The 18,836-nt window shown below is 27.6% G+C and overlaps 1 protein-coding gene across 1 annotated transcript; it reads right to left on the bottom strand.

Moving 5' to 3' along the window:
• Nucleotides 1–1,137: 1,137 nt before the first annotated feature.
• Nucleotides 1,138–8,753, bottom strand: Enpep (glutamyl aminopeptidase). The gene is made up of 16 exons (NM_001205267.1): nucleotides 8,574–8,753; nucleotides 6,864–7,117; nucleotides 5,662–6,189; nucleotides 5,333–5,594; nucleotides 5,010–5,183; nucleotides 4,755–4,852; nucleotides 4,552–4,686; nucleotides 4,331–4,492; nucleotides 4,019–4,241; nucleotides 3,834–3,958; nucleotides 3,571–3,774; nucleotides 2,181–2,400; nucleotides 1,958–2,087; nucleotides 1,791–1,904; nucleotides 1,585–1,693; nucleotides 1,138–1,448 (listed from the first exon to the last, which is right to left on the bottom strand). The coding sequence occupies exons 2-16, from the start codon at nucleotides 7,023–7,025 to the stop codon at nucleotides 1,305–1,307; spliced, it is 2,790 nt and encodes a 929-aa protein (NP_001192196.1). The 5' UTR covers nucleotides 7,026–7,117; nucleotides 8,574–8,753; the 3' UTR covers nucleotides 1,138–1,304.
• Between the last annotated feature and the right edge of the window lie 10,083 nt (nucleotides 8,754–18,836).

The raw sequence follows: 18,836 nt of genomic DNA, 5'->3' as shown, positions 1-18,836 counted from the left end.
TATTTTTCAAATGTCATTGTAAAAATATAGTAGGAGCCATGTATTAAATTTTCAAGTATTTTTACTCAACAAATAAAGTTTTATTGACATTCATACAAAAAAAAACTAATAAAATTGGAAACTGAAAATGTCCCTAAACAGTTCAAAACAAATCAAAATATTTTGAAAATTTTATCATGCATAGAAAATGGAAATATAAACAACCAGTGAAAATACGGTTATTTGTTTTAAAGTTACACCAAAAACCAAAATCGATTTTCTCGAAAACAGCTTTTGCGTAAAAATTCCCGTTTTTCCTTAATTTTTCTTTTGTTTTTCACGGGGCTTTTGAAAACTATTGGAAATTTCAAATTTTGACCTTCCGAATGCACCAACTAGATTCACTTTCCCATCAAACAAGGTACTGTTGAAGAAAATCGAAGCAGTTTTACTGCCCCAAACCGTGATGACAGACACAAAAATAAAAAAATAAAAAAACACACATCATTGTAAAATCAATTCATTCATCGTTCCACTCAGAATCTAAAAGAAGGTATATCGCATTTCTGTACAGTAATTAGTTACAAGTGGGTCAATGTATAATGGATTGTATTATACTTGAATTCAGTGATATAAAATCATTGTATAAGAAAAACTATCCTGAGCTGAGAAGGTTTGTCAGTCTAGATATTTTATATTGTTATTATTTATTATAGCCAGTAAGTTGAATTAATATTATATTATTATAATATTATTATTTTTAGATTCTGAGCAGAGTGAGGAAGCTAGTGGTTTTACGGTGGTTTTTCATTTTTTTTTATTTTGTATACAAAATTTTTACCAGAAGGATTCGATTTACAACATATTATAGTACCTTATCATTTAGCAAATTGGATCAAGATGGTACTTTAAAAATTAAATGGTTATTTTGTCTGACAGAACACAAATGAAATCATTTAATTAAAATTTAACACTTTAACTTCTACATGACACATAATGTTGAGAAGAGATACCCACTCACCTACCTTTATTATTGTAAATTTATTATTTATTAAATAATGAGTTGTTCATAAATCTTAGCGAAAAAATTATGTAATTAAAGCTAACAAATCTAATTTTTCGATTTTACCATGACATTTCGTAATACGGAAATTGCACTGTGTTTTGTTAAAATATTGTAATTTTATTTTATAAACATGTAAAATTAATACGCCAGATAAATAAATAGTAACAATAAAAAGATTAACATTTAAATAAATCAGCACTATAAATTAAATTGTTGATGTTTAAAATATTGACACTCAAAAAGATAAAATGTGTTAAAATTAGATTGTATTCATCAACCAATTACTAATAACAGTTTCGTGTTTTTCTAACCATTTAATATTGTTAGATACAACTTCTAGTACAGACTTTCGTCCTTTATTTCTAGGTACAGCTTCTGGATGTTCATCAAAAAATATGTTCATCTAAAAAATTAAAATGTATATAAATATTAAGCTTGTTCAAAAAACAGAAACACACTGATACTTTAAATAACAATACAACATTTAATATATTGTTATCAACCAACGTTTACGTTAGTTTAGAATAAATACAATTTACTTCTCTGATATGTTCTTGTGTATTGAAATGAGAACAAACTGAAGGAATGAGATTTCCAAATTGCCAATCAAAAAGTGAAAAACGATCAATGAAGTACTGCCAATTCTCCCTAACATAACACAAGTTTACATAACTGATGACAATTTAAGCTGTCCTGTACCTATTGTTTTAAATTATAATTAAAATATATATATATAAATACCTACCTCAAAAAGTCCCATACGAATTGAGTTCCAAAAGGTTGACGGTTTATCAGTAATATGATTCTTAAATAATCTCGGGAACGAACGTGACTCTCATTTTTTGCATTTTGCAATAGTCTATAAAACAATAATATATATATCATTATATGTGAATAAAATTCACAATCTACCTAGTTAATATTGATTTTTCTTTTGAGGCAGTCAATGCATCCATAAGGTTATTTTTTTCCAAAGGTTCTTTTTCATTTATGAATAAGTCCCATAATTTATTCCATTCGCTATCGTTGCCCTGAGACATTCCTAAATAAACAAAACCCTATTAATAATATAACTAAATAATGATTTCAGAATCAATTTATTTTAATAAATAAATACTTTTATATTTCCACTAACCATAGTAATAAACTGTATCTCTAATATCTGGATGAGGTTTGATTTTGTCATTCACAAATCGTTTAAATAATTCATAAACTTTTTTTTTATAGCTTGGTAAACCATATGTACATCCTAATTTGATAATAACTGCTCGAAACTTACGTTGTAATAAGTTTCTATAACTCGAATCATTCCAAAAATCTTCTTTTAAACTCCCCAATAAATGTTGTACATATTTCTTTAAAAAACAATAAATATGTTTACATATGTAACGTACGAATTCATGAATTAACTAGTGTCGCCAGATACGTAATGAGATCAGTATTCTGAAAAGCATAATACTGCAAATTCGGTGAAATCGGCAAATCACTTCGTAAAGAAAGAAATTTAATAAGAACTAGAAAGTATTGAATTGTTATAATCACGATCTCACTCTTACTTAACTCAAAATCATATACAATTTATTATAATCATAATGTGAGAGATATTAGATCAATAAATTGAATGAAACTCTTTATTATCAATCATTTTAACTTATAAGTCAGGCCCGTAGAATTGTATCGGTATTATTCATCGTCATCTATCGTGGTCTGTATTTTATTAAGGAATATAAAGAATATAATAAAGACCAAAATATTGCTAATTATTATTGCATCATAATATTTAACTTATAACTCATAAGATACCATGAGATTGTATCGATATTATTATCGTGTTAATAGTCTAGAAATAATTAGTATATAAAATATAAATCGCCTAAATTAGACAAAATATTTAGATAATTTCATTGAGTAAAGAAAATAGTTATCAACGTAATACTTAATATTTTTATGCAATTGTACCAAAAAAATTCGGAAAAGTCCGTGTTTTTGATGTATTTTAAAAATATTTGAACTTAATGAGAGACTTTACGAATTTGTTATACCTAATATGTTTTCAATAGATTTTTAGACCTGTAAAAAAAACTTAATGGAATATTGATTTTTTGATTGTTATGTTTTTTAACTTTCAAACCAACATTTAAAAAAAAATGACGAATAATTTTTAAATAAATATTTTTTAATTTTAATAATTTAAATAAAAAATTCTTTACCGAGTTTAATAATTTTAAATATATTATAAATCCACTATTATTTATAAAACTGTAACGTTATGCCGATATTCCATAATGTGTTTACAAAATAATTAATATGACAATAAAATGTCTACCTAATTAAAGTTATCAGTAATAAGCTTTGGCAAGTAAATAAATTTTCTGTATCAAAATTTCGATAAGTTAGCCTAATTGTTGATCACACGTATTACGTATTCGACACAAATATAATTTCATGAATTATATATAGATAAAAAATCTGTGTAAAAATTTTTTGTACCACCATTATAATTATTAGTTTTTCAATAATCTTACTTCAAGGTGTTTATGTGTTGGACGTTGATATAAATGCTCGCTTAATCGCTTAAAGTTCGTAGCAGCTACATCCCAAGGAACATAATGATGGTCCAAAGATAAATATTTTGTCATGTTTAACGCAATGCCATATGGTAAGTAATTAGCATTTGCCAAAATAAAGGCATCATGTATAAGATTTGAACGGTCAGCAGCACTTAATGCCTTTAAAATGTAAATTTTTAATTTAAATATATGATGAAAAAATCTATCCAAATACGTACAACAACATTTTGTTTTAACAAATTGTTAAATAAACCCCATTCACTCTCTGTATAGTTTATGATGTAATATCCAACTTGTCTGTGATTTAGTTTTATCCATTCGGCATCAGGTATGTCAATCGTCACTTTGAAATTAATATTTTAAATAATATCAATTTAAATTTTCGACAAATCTTCATATTTACTTGAAACCTCGTCTTTGCTTAACAAAAACTTATATATAGTATTATTGTTTGAAGTTGTATAAGTGATTGGTATTTCCCATTTGTAATCATATGGAGATGAGTTGTGCAAAGAATTGGTATAGGAGTCGGACAAAAATCGTTGCTGCTTTAAAGTAAGTTTAGTTCCATTCCGTATTGCCGATACTACCGGGAACCCTGCTTGACGTGTCCACGTGTCCATAACCTATTTTTATTTAAATAAATTTATTTATAACATGGTAAATGTTAAATATTATAATATATTATATGCGAACTAATAAGTCATTTTTTCACCTTTTTAACATTGACTGTATTTTGAGACGTCGTCTGTAATTGGGTCCATAAATCATCAGTTTCAGCATTGTTAAATTCAAAACGTTTTAAATATGCGCTCACACCAATCCTGAATATGTCTTCACCCAACAATTCTTCTAACATTCGTATTACAGAAGAACCCTACGAAATTAAATAAATAATATAGAAAAATATAATATATCTGGATTAAATAAGCTTACTTTAGAGTATGATATGAGATCAAACATTGCGGATATTTGTTTGGGATCAGAAACATCTTGTACGATAGCATGAGAACTAAGTTTACTATCTAGATATTGTACAGGTTGGAGACAATGAATTAGAAATGATGTGTCCTAATAAACAATTTAAAATAACAAATAATAATTATTGGTTACAAAAAAGAAATATAACAGATACGTACAACATCCCAATCAGGGTGGACAACTTGCGAAGCTTTAAACTTCATGTAAGTGGCAAACCCTTCGTTAAGCCATAAGTCGTTCCACCATTTCATAGTAACTAAACAAATTCAATAGGGTGTATTATTATTAATTTAGTTGTATATTATTCAACTAAATACATAACATAGTTAGGTACTCAACAAATAGGTTATTGATACTTAATTTCAAATTTAAAGTTATTTATTTTTAAATTTTAAATGTTAATATTTATATACCGAGATTTCCAAACCACATATGAGCTAATTCATGAGCAACAATAAACGCGATAGTCTCTTCGTCATCAATAGAACTATTACTTTCATTATATAAAACCCTTGTTTCACGAAATGTCACAAGACCCCAATTTTCCATTGCTCCAGAAAGAAAATCATCTGGTATTGTAATCAGATCTAAACAGTTCAATAAAGTATTAAATTATTTATTTTTTATGATGAAACGAGCTGTGAACTTTTGAAAAAATTCAATAGATACTTTTATACTCGTTAATTATAATCGTTACTCATTATATTAATAATTTAATTTGGATTAAAAAACGTACCCAATTTTGGTAATGGGTATTGAATGCCAAAATAATTTACGTAATAATTAATTGCCTTGAGACCTACATGTTGAGCATATTTCATATTTTCGATTTGACCACTTGGGGCATAAACTGTCAACGGAAATCCTTGATCTGCTTTTACTGTTTCAAGTGATTGAAAATCGCATACAATAAAACAAGCAAGATACGTAGACATTGGGACGGTGTTAGCAAAATGGACTGTAGTCAATCCATTCGTAGGGACATTGAGCTCTTCAAACTAGAACAAAATTTATATTTCAACAGTGAAAACTTCGAATTCAAGCTCATTCATTTTTTATAACCACCTCTTTGTTCATATTAGATAATGCTATGTAGTTATTGCCGGATGGTCGGATTAAACTAATTTTAAATTTTGATTTCAGTTGAGGCTCATCAAAACATGGAAACGCTAACCGCGCATAAGTTGGTTGGAAGAGTGAAGTGGCCATAAAATGTTTTTCGTGGCTTGTTGAATCTTCATAAACACTTCGATACAATCCAATTATTTTGCTCAATAAACTACCTTCAAATGATATTTGTAATTTGTATTCCCCAGCACTTAGTTCTTCATTAGGTAAAACAATCCAAAAATCATTTCCTGGATATGAAAATGATGTTACTGAATTGGAATTGAGTTTCGTTTCTTTGATTCTCAATCCTTTTGAATGCAGTTTAATGTAACTTTGAGCAGTTTCCAATATAATTGTTATATTAACTGAACCAATAAATGATCCTTGTTTAATGTTTGGGTACAGATTAATGGAGTATTGCTGCGGGCGAACGTACGGGGATAAGCGAAGTGTAGATTTCCACGGTTTAAGTGCCATCATACTCTAAACAATAAATTACTAAATGCTTTAAGACAAAAAAGAGTTTTACAGTTCTATTATGGTCCTTTAAATAATTATTCGATTAGTAACCATTTTTTGTTGTTATTTTCACAGCTTATATAAAAGCTCAAGTATAAAATATTATATTATTACCAATTAAACAATAAAAATTTATAATTTTTGTGGGTATTTATTTTATATTTACAAATAAATGTTACCAATTGAAACTTTCTGCAATTGGCTTACATTTCATGAAGTGAAAATAAAAAAGTACCATAATTTATTATATTCTTACAGAGCACATATATACTACAGTAATTAATGTAGGTACCTAACTAAAATTACAAACTCTAGAGTTCTGGAAAAGTTTAAAATTTATTAAAAATTTAAAATATAAGGGAAAAATAAAGCGGTTAACAGGCTTTGCAAGAGATGGAGTTTACCTTACTACCATGTTATTGAGGAAGTCACTTTTTACCTTTGTTAAACCTCCCTCCACTCAGAATTTAAAAAATAAATCTTTGGCACAGCTAAAGAAACACCGTGAGGGACAGATATAGTTTAAAATATTATAATAACTCTGATAACTTCTTAGCGCTCTTAATTAACAAATATTTATATTGATAACCATTCCGTAATATCACGTATAATAATCACCGTTTGCTTGTCACACTCACCGAATTAAGCATTAAAAGACCTGCTGGTGTAATTTCTGTAAGTTTTTCATCTTCTTGAATTTTTTCCAATTCTTTTGTACGATTGATCATAATTTTTATGATTGTGACGGCTGTGACAGCCGCCAAAACAAGTATAAACACCCATTTTCTTCCCGGCCTCATATTTGATAGGTACGATAAAATTAGCTATATTATTGTTCGTCAAAATGACAAATATAATATTATATAATATACGACGTCAACAGTGAACATACCTGTAAACATGTATTTTAAAGTCCATAAAATCTAATATCATAAGGTAATCTAAATTCATTGCTTAAGTTTTAATTATATCTGCTAATAAGTGTTATAAATATATGTTTATTATAAATACAATAAATTAAAATATTTGCTAAATAACGTATATTTTAAATCATCATTTTTGTGTGGTAATGATGTAATACTTTGGACAACAACTCTACTTGTAATGTTAATTTGTTTTTTTCCATATTTTGGTCTTTCATTTCCATTATATAAGTTTTATTAATTTTTTTAAATGCTTTATTCTATACCTTTCTTATTTAGCTCTTATATTTTAATAACTTTCTCTCTATAGCACAGGTTATTTGTATGGCTCAGGCTTAAGCTTTTTATAGACGTAATCGAAAACAGTATAATTTACATCAAATAATATATTTATATTTAAGAGAATTTAATATTTTAATTAATTAATGTATTTTTATTTTTTATTACTGTTTTTGACATCAAATAAATTATTGTTATTATTATTATTGAAAAAAAAATTCAATAAACAACACATTTTATTGTATATATTACTAATAACTGATTACAAATTACAATCAAAACTATAATATGATTTTTAGATGAATTTAGATGATTAACTTAGAAAAAAACGTATACAGTGAGTGATGAGTTTGACACTACCTATAACATAACTTACTAAGTAAAGTAGTTCAAGTACCTATGTGAAATTATTTTCCATACATTTTTATATTTAATCTTATTCAAAGATCAAGGATAAGACGAAGGTTATCGTAATTATGTACCTACATAAAAATTGTCTGCTCACTAATGACCGAAGGACGTTCTCCCACCGGTCGTAGTACGATAATTTTACGTATGGGCCGTGTGGCGTACATAAATTCTGAGTATGAAACTAAGTACCTAAACTAAGTTTAATAACTAATAGGTAGGTATTAATAAACGCGCACTAACCTAACCTATTGATTATTTACTTAGGTATATGGCAATTGAACGGGCTGGAAGCATGAGCATAAGTACGAGGGCCGGACACATAAAACGCCTAAGGAACACCACTAACACCGGCAACCTAATATTATACAGCGGTAGTCAGGACCAACGGGCAAATTCTGTCGAACTCCGTGATGCGTGTTGTGCAAAATGTGTATTATGCGTGCTTATAAATAAACTTTGAATAAAATGGTAACACGGTTTCTGGTATTATAAGTTGCGGTATAATAAAACGAATTTAAATAACTCGCAAAGTGTCACACTACAGAGAAATTCGCAGCAATATTTAATAGAATAGTAATAATAATAAATGATGCAGCCCTTCTGGCCAAACAGAATACAAATATATAGACCCAGAAATTTGAGCCGTATACTGATATAAAAATGTTTTATTGTGAAAATAATATGAAGCCTTTATGACTCAAAAAAATATCAAATAATTAACAATAAACATCTCACGATTTGTGGAGCGTAAACTGGTCAGCTGGTGTTATGCTATAACAATAGAAAAATACAATATATTAAGATGATTTGCGCACTTATTAATAAAAAAAAAAACACATTTTTCTACTAATTATACAACTCAAAATAATATTTTTTCACACGCCGATACTCACGTGACGACGTACGGTACCCGACAAAATACGGCGTCCGTGTTATTATACATTCACACAGCAGGCGAGACGGCGTGTGATAACGTATAATATGTTATCTAAATAATAAAGTGTAACTCACAAGACAAAAATACAACAATAATTAATAACGGTGATTATGCGTGTGAGGTCAGCTATATTCTCATAATGTATGTGTTGTGTGTGCGTGAGAGACCGGCAATAACAGATATAGCCCGCTGACCAATATCTTATAGGACGTATGATTAGGTTGTGGTGGTGGACGGTCGGTGAGTGGATCAGCCGTTGTCACATGGGCCATAATAGATGGAATAATAATATTATTTACAATTATAACCCATTTTTCGTCGGGCCTAAACATTCACCCTCCGTTGAAAAATAATATTATTGTCTACAGTCTTTTTTTTATACAAAGGCTTGAGGACCGGCCGACACATTTCAGTATTATTTTCCGTGCTTATAGTTATGATCCTTATTCTTCCGTCACTACTCTGGATGAGTTTCGATTACGCTGGCTATTTTCCACATAGCTGGTGGCATATTTTCTTCCTTTACAATGACTATGTCATCAACTGTAGTTTGTAACTACCTGTCATAGGTATCACTAAAATAGGTAAGATCTATACTTAATACCTACCAAGGTTAATATTAAATTATCACCTACTGACCATTACTCACCCGCCGTTCCATAAATACAGAAATAATTAGTATTAATTACTGGTAGCTTAAATTTAATTATTATATGCTAGATGCTGAGCGAAGCGATTATTGTACTAAATAGTAATTTTATGATGATGTGTGTTTTTGGAAATGGTGTACCTGAATTTCCTATCTAATACTAATTAATAATATATTGATTGAACAGCGTAAAAAAATTACCGAACACAAATATTTTAAGGCACAAGAAAAACCCTTTTTTGTGACAACCATTTCAATGGTGTAGGTAGCGTAAAAAAATGCATGTATTGAGACATTGATTGTCGATTATGCGGGTTATAGTTTCCACTTAGCTGGTGGAAGCAATAATTAGTATTAATTACTAATAGCTTAAATGCCTTAAACCTAATTATAATATGTTAGATGCTGAGCGAGCAATAATTAATGTACTGATTTTACAATGATGTGTGTTTTGGGATATTGTGTACCTGAATTGCCTTACCAATACGCCGTGTTAACAATATTTTTATTATTAATATTGAACGGTCTAAATAAAATGAGTGATATCGATTTTACGTAAAAGAAATTTCGATTTAAGAGTTCATAAATGCGTACACCTATTCATGATATAAGTTTTATAATGTTTGTTATCGATTTCTAAAATTAAATCATTAAAATAATAATTATATTTTATTATTAAATTAAAAATTGATTATTTTCATTGTTAGACAATACCTAGGTATAACCATTTTTTATCAAATTATTCTGTATTATAAATTGTTATTTATAATTATTTTATGATAAAGTATACAGGATGATTTACCAGGTGAACTTTAACAGGTATGCTCACCTCCATTTTCCCCTTTATGATAGATTTATTCAAATTATGAATTACGGAATTCATAAATAACAAACGTGTTAAGGATCATATTTTCGATCGAATAGTTAGGTACTTAGATTATGTATATCATTTAAATTCTTTAGCGATACACAATTTTTTATCTCGGAACAATTACTAAATTTCTCATAAATGGATAAGTATATTATTTTTTAACGAAACACAAGATTCCGCATACTTACTAGTGATAGCAGTTAAAATATAGTAAAGATAAATATATTACGCATTCATATAAAGTAAATTTTAAAAAAATTCATAAAAATCTCGAAAATGTCCAATCCATTTTGTAGGTAAAAATGTATACCTATAATGTTTAATTTTTATAGCTAAGGGTTGAAAATGTAAAACATACATTTCCCATAAGCAGTTAATGATGTTAACAAAAAATATAAAAATATGTAAGCAGTTTTTTTTATAGACATTTTTGAAATTTTTGTAGATATTTAAACGAAGAAAACCAATTTTAGTTACATTGTGGTAATTAAAAAATATTATTCGTGGGTACTTATTTTAATTTTTTTAAATATATTGTTATATTTTATACATTATAAACACTGGCGATTTCAAATACATTTTTTCTGTGAAAATTAATTTAACCTATCTACTGAAGGAATAATACCTAGTAATAAAATAAATTATTATAATATTACAACATTATCATAAAATATATATTGTAGTATTAGATATAGGCTGATAATTGTATAGGTACAATGATTTAAATTTAACACATACATGTCACCGACCCACACGATACACAATGTACAGCAGAGTGGTACCCACTTATCCTATGACTTTTTCATGACTTATTATCATGAAAAAAATATTAATTGTTAATGAAATAATGAGTGATTTATAATAACAGAATCACCTGGTATAATTTTATTATAGTGGTATAATAGGCACATCGAAAATGTATGTAATTTTCTTTGATGTATTTTTTAATAATCCAATATTTTGTTGTTGCCATATGACAATTCTTATTGCTGTATTTTTATTGATAAATTAGAATTTAATTTTATAATCACGTATGATTACTACATGGATAAAACTAATATGGTAACAATATAAACCACTATAAATTAAAATATTGATATTTCAAATATCTATATTAACAATGAAATCGATCAATTTTAAAAATTAGGTAGTGTTAATCAACCAATCATTAATAACAGCTTCATAATTTTTTAACCATTTTATGTTATTTGATACAACTTCTAATGAATTTTTTCGGTCGGTTTTCCCAGCTCCAGCTTCTGGATGTTTAACAAAAAATATATTCATCTAAAAAAATACAAATGTATGTAAATGTTAAAAATGTTATAAGACAGAAACTTAAGCTGTTAACTTAAATAAAAATACATCAATGGAGATGTTGTAATCGACCAACATTTAAGTTGGCTTAGAACAAACAATATTTATACCTCTCCAATACGTTCATTGGTATTGAATCGAGAGCAAACGGAAGGAATGAGATTTCCAAGTTGCTGACTATTCAGAGAAAAACGATCAACTAAGTACTGCCATTCATTCCTAACGAACATAAGTTAACATTATATTATATTTAAAATTGTCCTATACTTATTCTTTTAAGATGTAATTATAATATATTATACCTCAAAAAGTCCCATACCAATTGAGTTCCAATAGGATTTCGGCTTATCTGTGATATAACTATGAAATAATCTTGGGAACGAACATAGCTCTCATTTTTTGCATATTTCAATAGTCTAGAAAAGAATAAAATAAATAATATTATTCCATATGAATAAAATTAAGTTTACCATAAATTTACCTATTTAATATTGATGTTTCTTTTGAGGCTGTCAATGCAACCATAAGTTTGTCTTTTTCCTGAGGTTCTTGTTCGTTTAAGAATAAGTCCCACAACCTATTCCATTCACTACTATTGCCCTGAGACATTCCTAAATAAACAAAATGATTGTTAATATTTTAAATAAATAATGATTTAAGTACCAATTTATTTTAATAAATTAATACATTTATAATTCCACTAACCATAGTAATAGACTGTGAATCTAATATCTGGATGTGGTTTGACTTTATCATACAAAAATCGTTTGAATAGTTCATATACTTTTGATTGATAAGTGGGTGAACCATATAAACATCCTAAACTGAGGATAACTCCTCGAAGCTTACGTTGTAAAAACTTTCTATCACTTGAATCATTCCAAAAATCTTCTTTTATACTTCCCAATAAATGTTGTACATATTTCTTAAATAAACAATAAATTAATATAATATATAGGTATATGTTAAGTCCGGAATCATGAAATCAACCATCGTCACCAAATACGACGTGAGATCAGTATTATGAAAAGCATAATACTGCAAATTCGGTGAAATCGGCAAATCACTTCGTAAAGAAAGAAATTTAATAAGAAATAGGAAGTATTGAATTGTTATAATCACGATCTTACTCTTACTTAACTTCAAAATCAAATACAATTTATTATAATCATAATGTGAGAGATATTAGATCAATAAATTGAATGAAACTCTTTATTATCAATCATTTTAACTTATAAGTCAGGCCCGTGGAATTGTATCGGTTTTATTCATCGTCATCTATCGTGGTCTGTATTTTATTAAGGAATATAAAGAATATAATAAAGACATATTGCTAATTATTATTACATCGTAATATTTAACTTATAACTCATAAGGTACCATAGGATTGTATCGATATTATTATCGTGTTAATAGTCTAGAAATAATTAGTATATAAAATATAAATCGCCTAAATTAGACAAAATATTTAGATAATTTCATTGAGTAAAGAAAATAGTTATCAACGAATACTTAATATTTTTATGCAATTGTACCAAAAAAATTCGGAAAAGTCCGTGTTTTTGATGTATTTTAAAAATATTTGAACTTAATGAGAGACTTTACGAATTTGTTATAATATGTTTTCAATAGATTTTTAGACCTGTAAAAAAAACTTAATGGAATATTGATTTTTTAATTGTTATGTTTTTTAACTTTCAAACCAACATTTAAAAAATAATGACGAACAATTTTTAAATAAATATTTTTTAATTTTAATAATTTAAATAAAAAATTCTTTACCGAGTTTAATAATTTTAAATATATTATAAATCCACTATTATTTATAAAACTGTAACGTTGTGCCGATATTCCATAATGTGTTTACTATTAAGAAATAAAATATAATTAAATTAAATTAAACTAAATATTTTGATAATTTAAACTTTATAAGGTTATAAAAAAAAATTGTTACAATACATTTTCAACAAGTGTATGATGAACTATGTTTATTATAATATCAAGTTTTTGACTTGGAAATCAAAATTTTATAAAGACAATTTTTTATCGCCTCACAAGACAATTAAAAATGTTCCCAATTTATTCATTTAAATGAATAAAAAGTAATGATTTTGGTATAAAACATTTCTGTAATGAGTCTTTTAATATTTGTTAATTTTTAATATATTGTTAATCCTTTATTATGTTCAAAACTGTAACTTCATTGTCACTATTCAATAATGTGTTACTAAAATCATTAATTTATGGAATTAGCATTAAAATTTGAGTGATAACACTCACTGTTTCACTGTATCACAATTTCACTGTGTTGATTTCATGAATTTAAAGTATTTGGCGAATAAAAAAAATTCTGTGTAAATAATAATATTTTGTAATACCTACAATTTTAATATTAGTTTTTAATAATCTTACTTCGAGGTTTTTATGTGCCGGACGTTCATATAAATGTTGGCTTAATTTCTTTAAGTTAGAAGCAGCTACATCCCAAGGAACATAATGATGTTCCAAAGATAAATATTTTGTCATGTTTAACGCAATGCTATATGGTAAGTAATTAGCTTTTGCCAAACTAAAGGCATCATGAATAAGATTTGAACGATCAGCCGCACTTAATGCCTTTAAAATGTACATTTTTAATTTAAAAATATGATGAAAAATTCAATCCAAATACGTACAACATTTTCAGCCGCACTTAAAGCCTTTAAATTGAACTTTTTTAATTTAATAACACGATAAAATATATTAGCCAAATACTTACATCAACATTCTTTTCTAATAAATTGTTAAGTAAGCCCCAATCACTGTCTGAATAGTTTATGATGTAATATCCAACTTGTCTATGGTTTAGTTTTATCCATTCAGCATCAGGTATGTCAATCGTAACTTTTAAATAAATATTTTAATTAATATTAACTGAAATAGTCAACAGACCATAATAGGTATTAACTTGAATCTTCGTCTTTGGCGAACCAAAACTTATAAACAGTATTATTGTTTGAAGTGGTATATGTGATTGGTATTTCCCATTTGTAATTATATGGAGATCGGTCATTTGACGAATTAGTATTGGGGTCAGACAAAAATCTTTGCTGCTTTAAAGTAAGTTTAGTTCCATTCCGTATTGCCGATACTACTGGGAACCCTGCTTGACGTGTCCACGTGTCCATAACCTATTTTTATTTAAATAAATATATTTATGACATGGTAAATGTTAAATATTATAATATATTATATACGAACTAATAATTCATTTTTTCACCTTTTTAACATCGACAGTATTTTGAGTTGCTGTTTGTAATTCTGTCCATAAATCATCAGTATCAGCATTGCTAAATGCAAAACGTTTTAAATATGTGCTCACACCAATTCTGAATACTTCTTCACCCAACATTTTTTCTAACATTCGTATTACTGAAGAACCCTTAGAAATCAAATTAATATTTTATAGAAAAAATACAATACATTGGGACTAATCAAACTTACTTTATCATATGATATGAAATCAAACATTTCATTTATTTGATTTGGATGAGAAACATCTTGCACTATAGCATGAGAACTAAGTTTACTATCCCGATATTGTACGAATTGGAGACTATTGATCAGAAATATTGTGTCCTAATAAAATAATTCAAAATAACAATAAAATTATTGCTTACGAAAAAAAACATAATTAGCACTAATACACTATAGCAGTGGTAGTCAACCTGCGGGTTGCGACATTTTAAAAGATGGTCGTAAAACCTAGTAAAAATTTAACACAAAATGAGACTGTGATATATTATATTATTATACGTACGAATGTTATATCAAATAAATAAATAAATAGGGGCGTTCTGGATCAAAAAAGGTAGCTCACCACTGATCATTAGAATTTAGGACTACTTACTTCATCCCAGTCAGGATGGACAACTTGTATAGCTTTTGATTCCAAATAAGAAGCAAACCCTTCTTTTAGCCATAAGTCATTCCACCATTTCATAGTAGCTAAAAAAAATAAAAAGGTGTATACATTTTTGTTGTAGTTTATATTATTGAACAAAATAAATAATATATAGGTATTTAATAAACATATTAAATGATACGTGATAACTGATTGAAATATATTTATTGTTGAATTTTAAATGTTTCTATTTATATACCAAGATTTCCAAACCACATATGTGCCAATTCATGAGCCACGGTCAAAGCCACTTCCTCTTGGTCTGCACTAGAACCAATGCGTCCATTATACAAAACACTTGATTCACGAAATGTCACAAGACCCCAATGTTCCATTGCTCCAGAAACAAAGTCAGGGATAGGTATCAGATCTACACAGTTGAATAAAGGTCCTAATTATATAATTATTATGAGTAAATAGTCAAAGCCTTTTAATGAAATTCAGCAGGTTTGGTTTTCATACGAATAAATGATGAGAAATATAATTTGAGTTTAAATACATACCCAATTTTGGTAATGGGTACTGAATGCCAAAATAATTGACGAAATAATTAATTGTCTTGAGACCTACTTGTTGAGCATATTTCATATTTTCGGATTGACCACTTCTGGCATAAACCGTTAACGGAAACCCTTGATCCGCTTTTACAGGTTCAAGTGATTGAAAATCACATACAATGAAACAAACAAGATACGTGGACATTGGGACAGTGTTAGCAAAATGGACTGTAGTCAATCCATTTGTAGGGACATTGAGATCTTCAGACTAAAACAAAATGTATTATTCAGGATTGTAAAATTTGAATTGAATAACATTTTTAAATTCACCTCTTGGTTCATGTTGGATAATGCTATGTAGTTATTACCAGATGGTCGAGTTAAACTAATTTTAAATTTTGATTTCAATTGAGGCTCATCAAAGCATGGAAACGCTAATCGCGCAAAAGTTGGTTCAAACTTTGAAGTAGCAATGTAACGTTGTTCATGGCTCTTTGAATCTGAATAAACGCTTCGATAAAATCCAACTATTTTGTTTAATAAACTACCTTCAAACGAAAGTTGTAATTTATATTCCCCAGCACTTAGTTCTTCATTAGGTACCACAACCCAAAATTCATGTTCTGGATAGGAAAACGCTGTTACTGAATTAGAATTGAGCTTAGTTTCTTTGATATTCAATCCTTTTGAATGTAGCTTAATGTAACTTTGAGCAGTGTCCAATGTTATTGTTATATCAACAGAACCAACGAATGAACCTTGTTCAAGATTTGGGTACAGATTAATGAAGTATTGCTGAGGGCGAATGTACGGGGATAAGCGATGTGTAGATTCCCACGGTTTAGCTGTCATTATACTCTAAACAATAAATTGGTTAACAGTTTTATTATGATTCCTAAAATTAAAATTTGGTTAATAAATAACCATTTTTTTTTTATTTCACAGTTTATAGAAGCTCAAATATAAATTATTATAGGTACTGTAAAATAATAAAAATTTATAATTCCATGTGGATAGGTATTTATATAAATAAATGTTAAAATTCAAATTTACTACGATGTGTTTACGCATCATACGAAGTGAAAATAAAAAGTACCATGACGTATTAATTTTTACAGCATACCTAGTCAGTAATTATATTAATAAAGGCAACTAAATAAAAATCATAACACTTAAGCACTTGAAAACTTAAAAAATTGATTAACAACTAATAATATCATAGGGGAATTTTTTCAATGAGTTTATTATTAGTTGGTGGGTAGGGGGCGATGGATATTTCTTTAGATAAACGTCATGTCGGGGGTTTTGCTCCCCGCAATACTATAAAGCTCTGTTTTTACTTTTTTTAATATACAGTAAATTAATTTAAATTGAACATTTTAAACGCATTTTTAATATATGATTCATACATTAAAGCCAAATACCACTTACTCATCCCTATTTTTAAAAAAAAACAAAATTTATGAACTTGGAATAGGGGTTCTCTGAAGCCATAGATAAGAAGAGGTTTTTAAACAGACCACATTTTAAGGATTTTTAAGAAGTTATTTGAAAAAATCTTGATTTTGATAGTTCGGATCAATAAAATTACTATTTACTTCATTGGCGTCATAGGTTTACTTAACTCATATATAACTTCCGTATTTTTACAGACAGCATAGTTAATATAATATTATAATTTAAAAAATGGTAGGCAAGTAGGTTATGCTCTGCTGTACAGTAGGTTTCAGGAGGGGTCAGTGTAATGGATATATTAAATTTGAATTCAATGATAAATAAAACCATTGTAATACGTAACGATTCTTAGTGAAGACAGTTGAATAAATATATTTAACAATATTTTTGTTATTAAAGTAGGTAATTTATTTTACAGTTAGATATTAGTTATACAGTAGGTCAACAGTCACAGCGGGATGGCCGCATACGGCCCTCGGACAAATTTTATCCGGCCTGCAAACAATTAAAAAAAGGTGGGTAAGTGGATTTCGCTCTGCTGTACAGTAGGTTACAAGTGGGTCCCTGTATAATGGATGGTATTAAATTTGAATTCAATGATATAATATCATTGTATAAGAAAAACGATTCTGAGCAGAGACGGTATGTCAGTCTAGGTATAAGACATAATATTATATTACAGTCTATAGTATTTAAAAAAAATCTACCTATAATAGGTACCTATAATAAATTCCAAATTAATCATATCATAATATCTATTAGGTACTTATAACGCGTTATACATCAACAACAAACCGTGATACTATCATAGATATACAATAGTATACTTTAGAAGTTTCAAGTATACCCAAGAATAATATTATACATTCATAACAAAATAACTAAAATAGTTATTCTAGGTTTTTAATATGTAATTTCGTCCAAATTTGTACTTAAAATTACTATAAAAATAAACTGTGTAAATGTATTTTTTAGATTTTTTGGTAACAGAATAAATTACTTACGTGGAATCTTGTTTTAAGTTTTCAATTCTTAGATACATAAGTTGAACATTTTATACATTTTTAACTACAAAATAATTATTCAAGTTAAATTTGATAAATTTTGTCACATTCGATCTTTAAATGTTTATAAAAGAAAATTGTGCTTTATGTATTTTTAATATTTTTCAACTGATATTGTAACAATATATCAGGAACTTTGTATTAAATTTTTACGCTGTTTGGCGCAACAGGAAATTCTTTATTGATAATTATAGCAAAAAAAACTAAAAAATTTGAAACTGAAATGTCCGTAAACAGCTCAAAAGAGTCAAAATATTTTCCAAAA

Source organism: Acyrthosiphon pisum, chromosome A2 (assembly GCF_005508785.2).
Source record: "Acyrthosiphon pisum isolate AL4f chromosome A2, pea_aphid_22Mar2018_4r6ur, whole genome shotgun sequence".
Classification (NCBI taxonomy): Eukaryota; Metazoa; Arthropoda; class Insecta; order Hemiptera; family Aphididae; genus Acyrthosiphon; species Acyrthosiphon pisum.
This window is presented reverse-complemented; position numbering and strand designations above follow the sequence as displayed.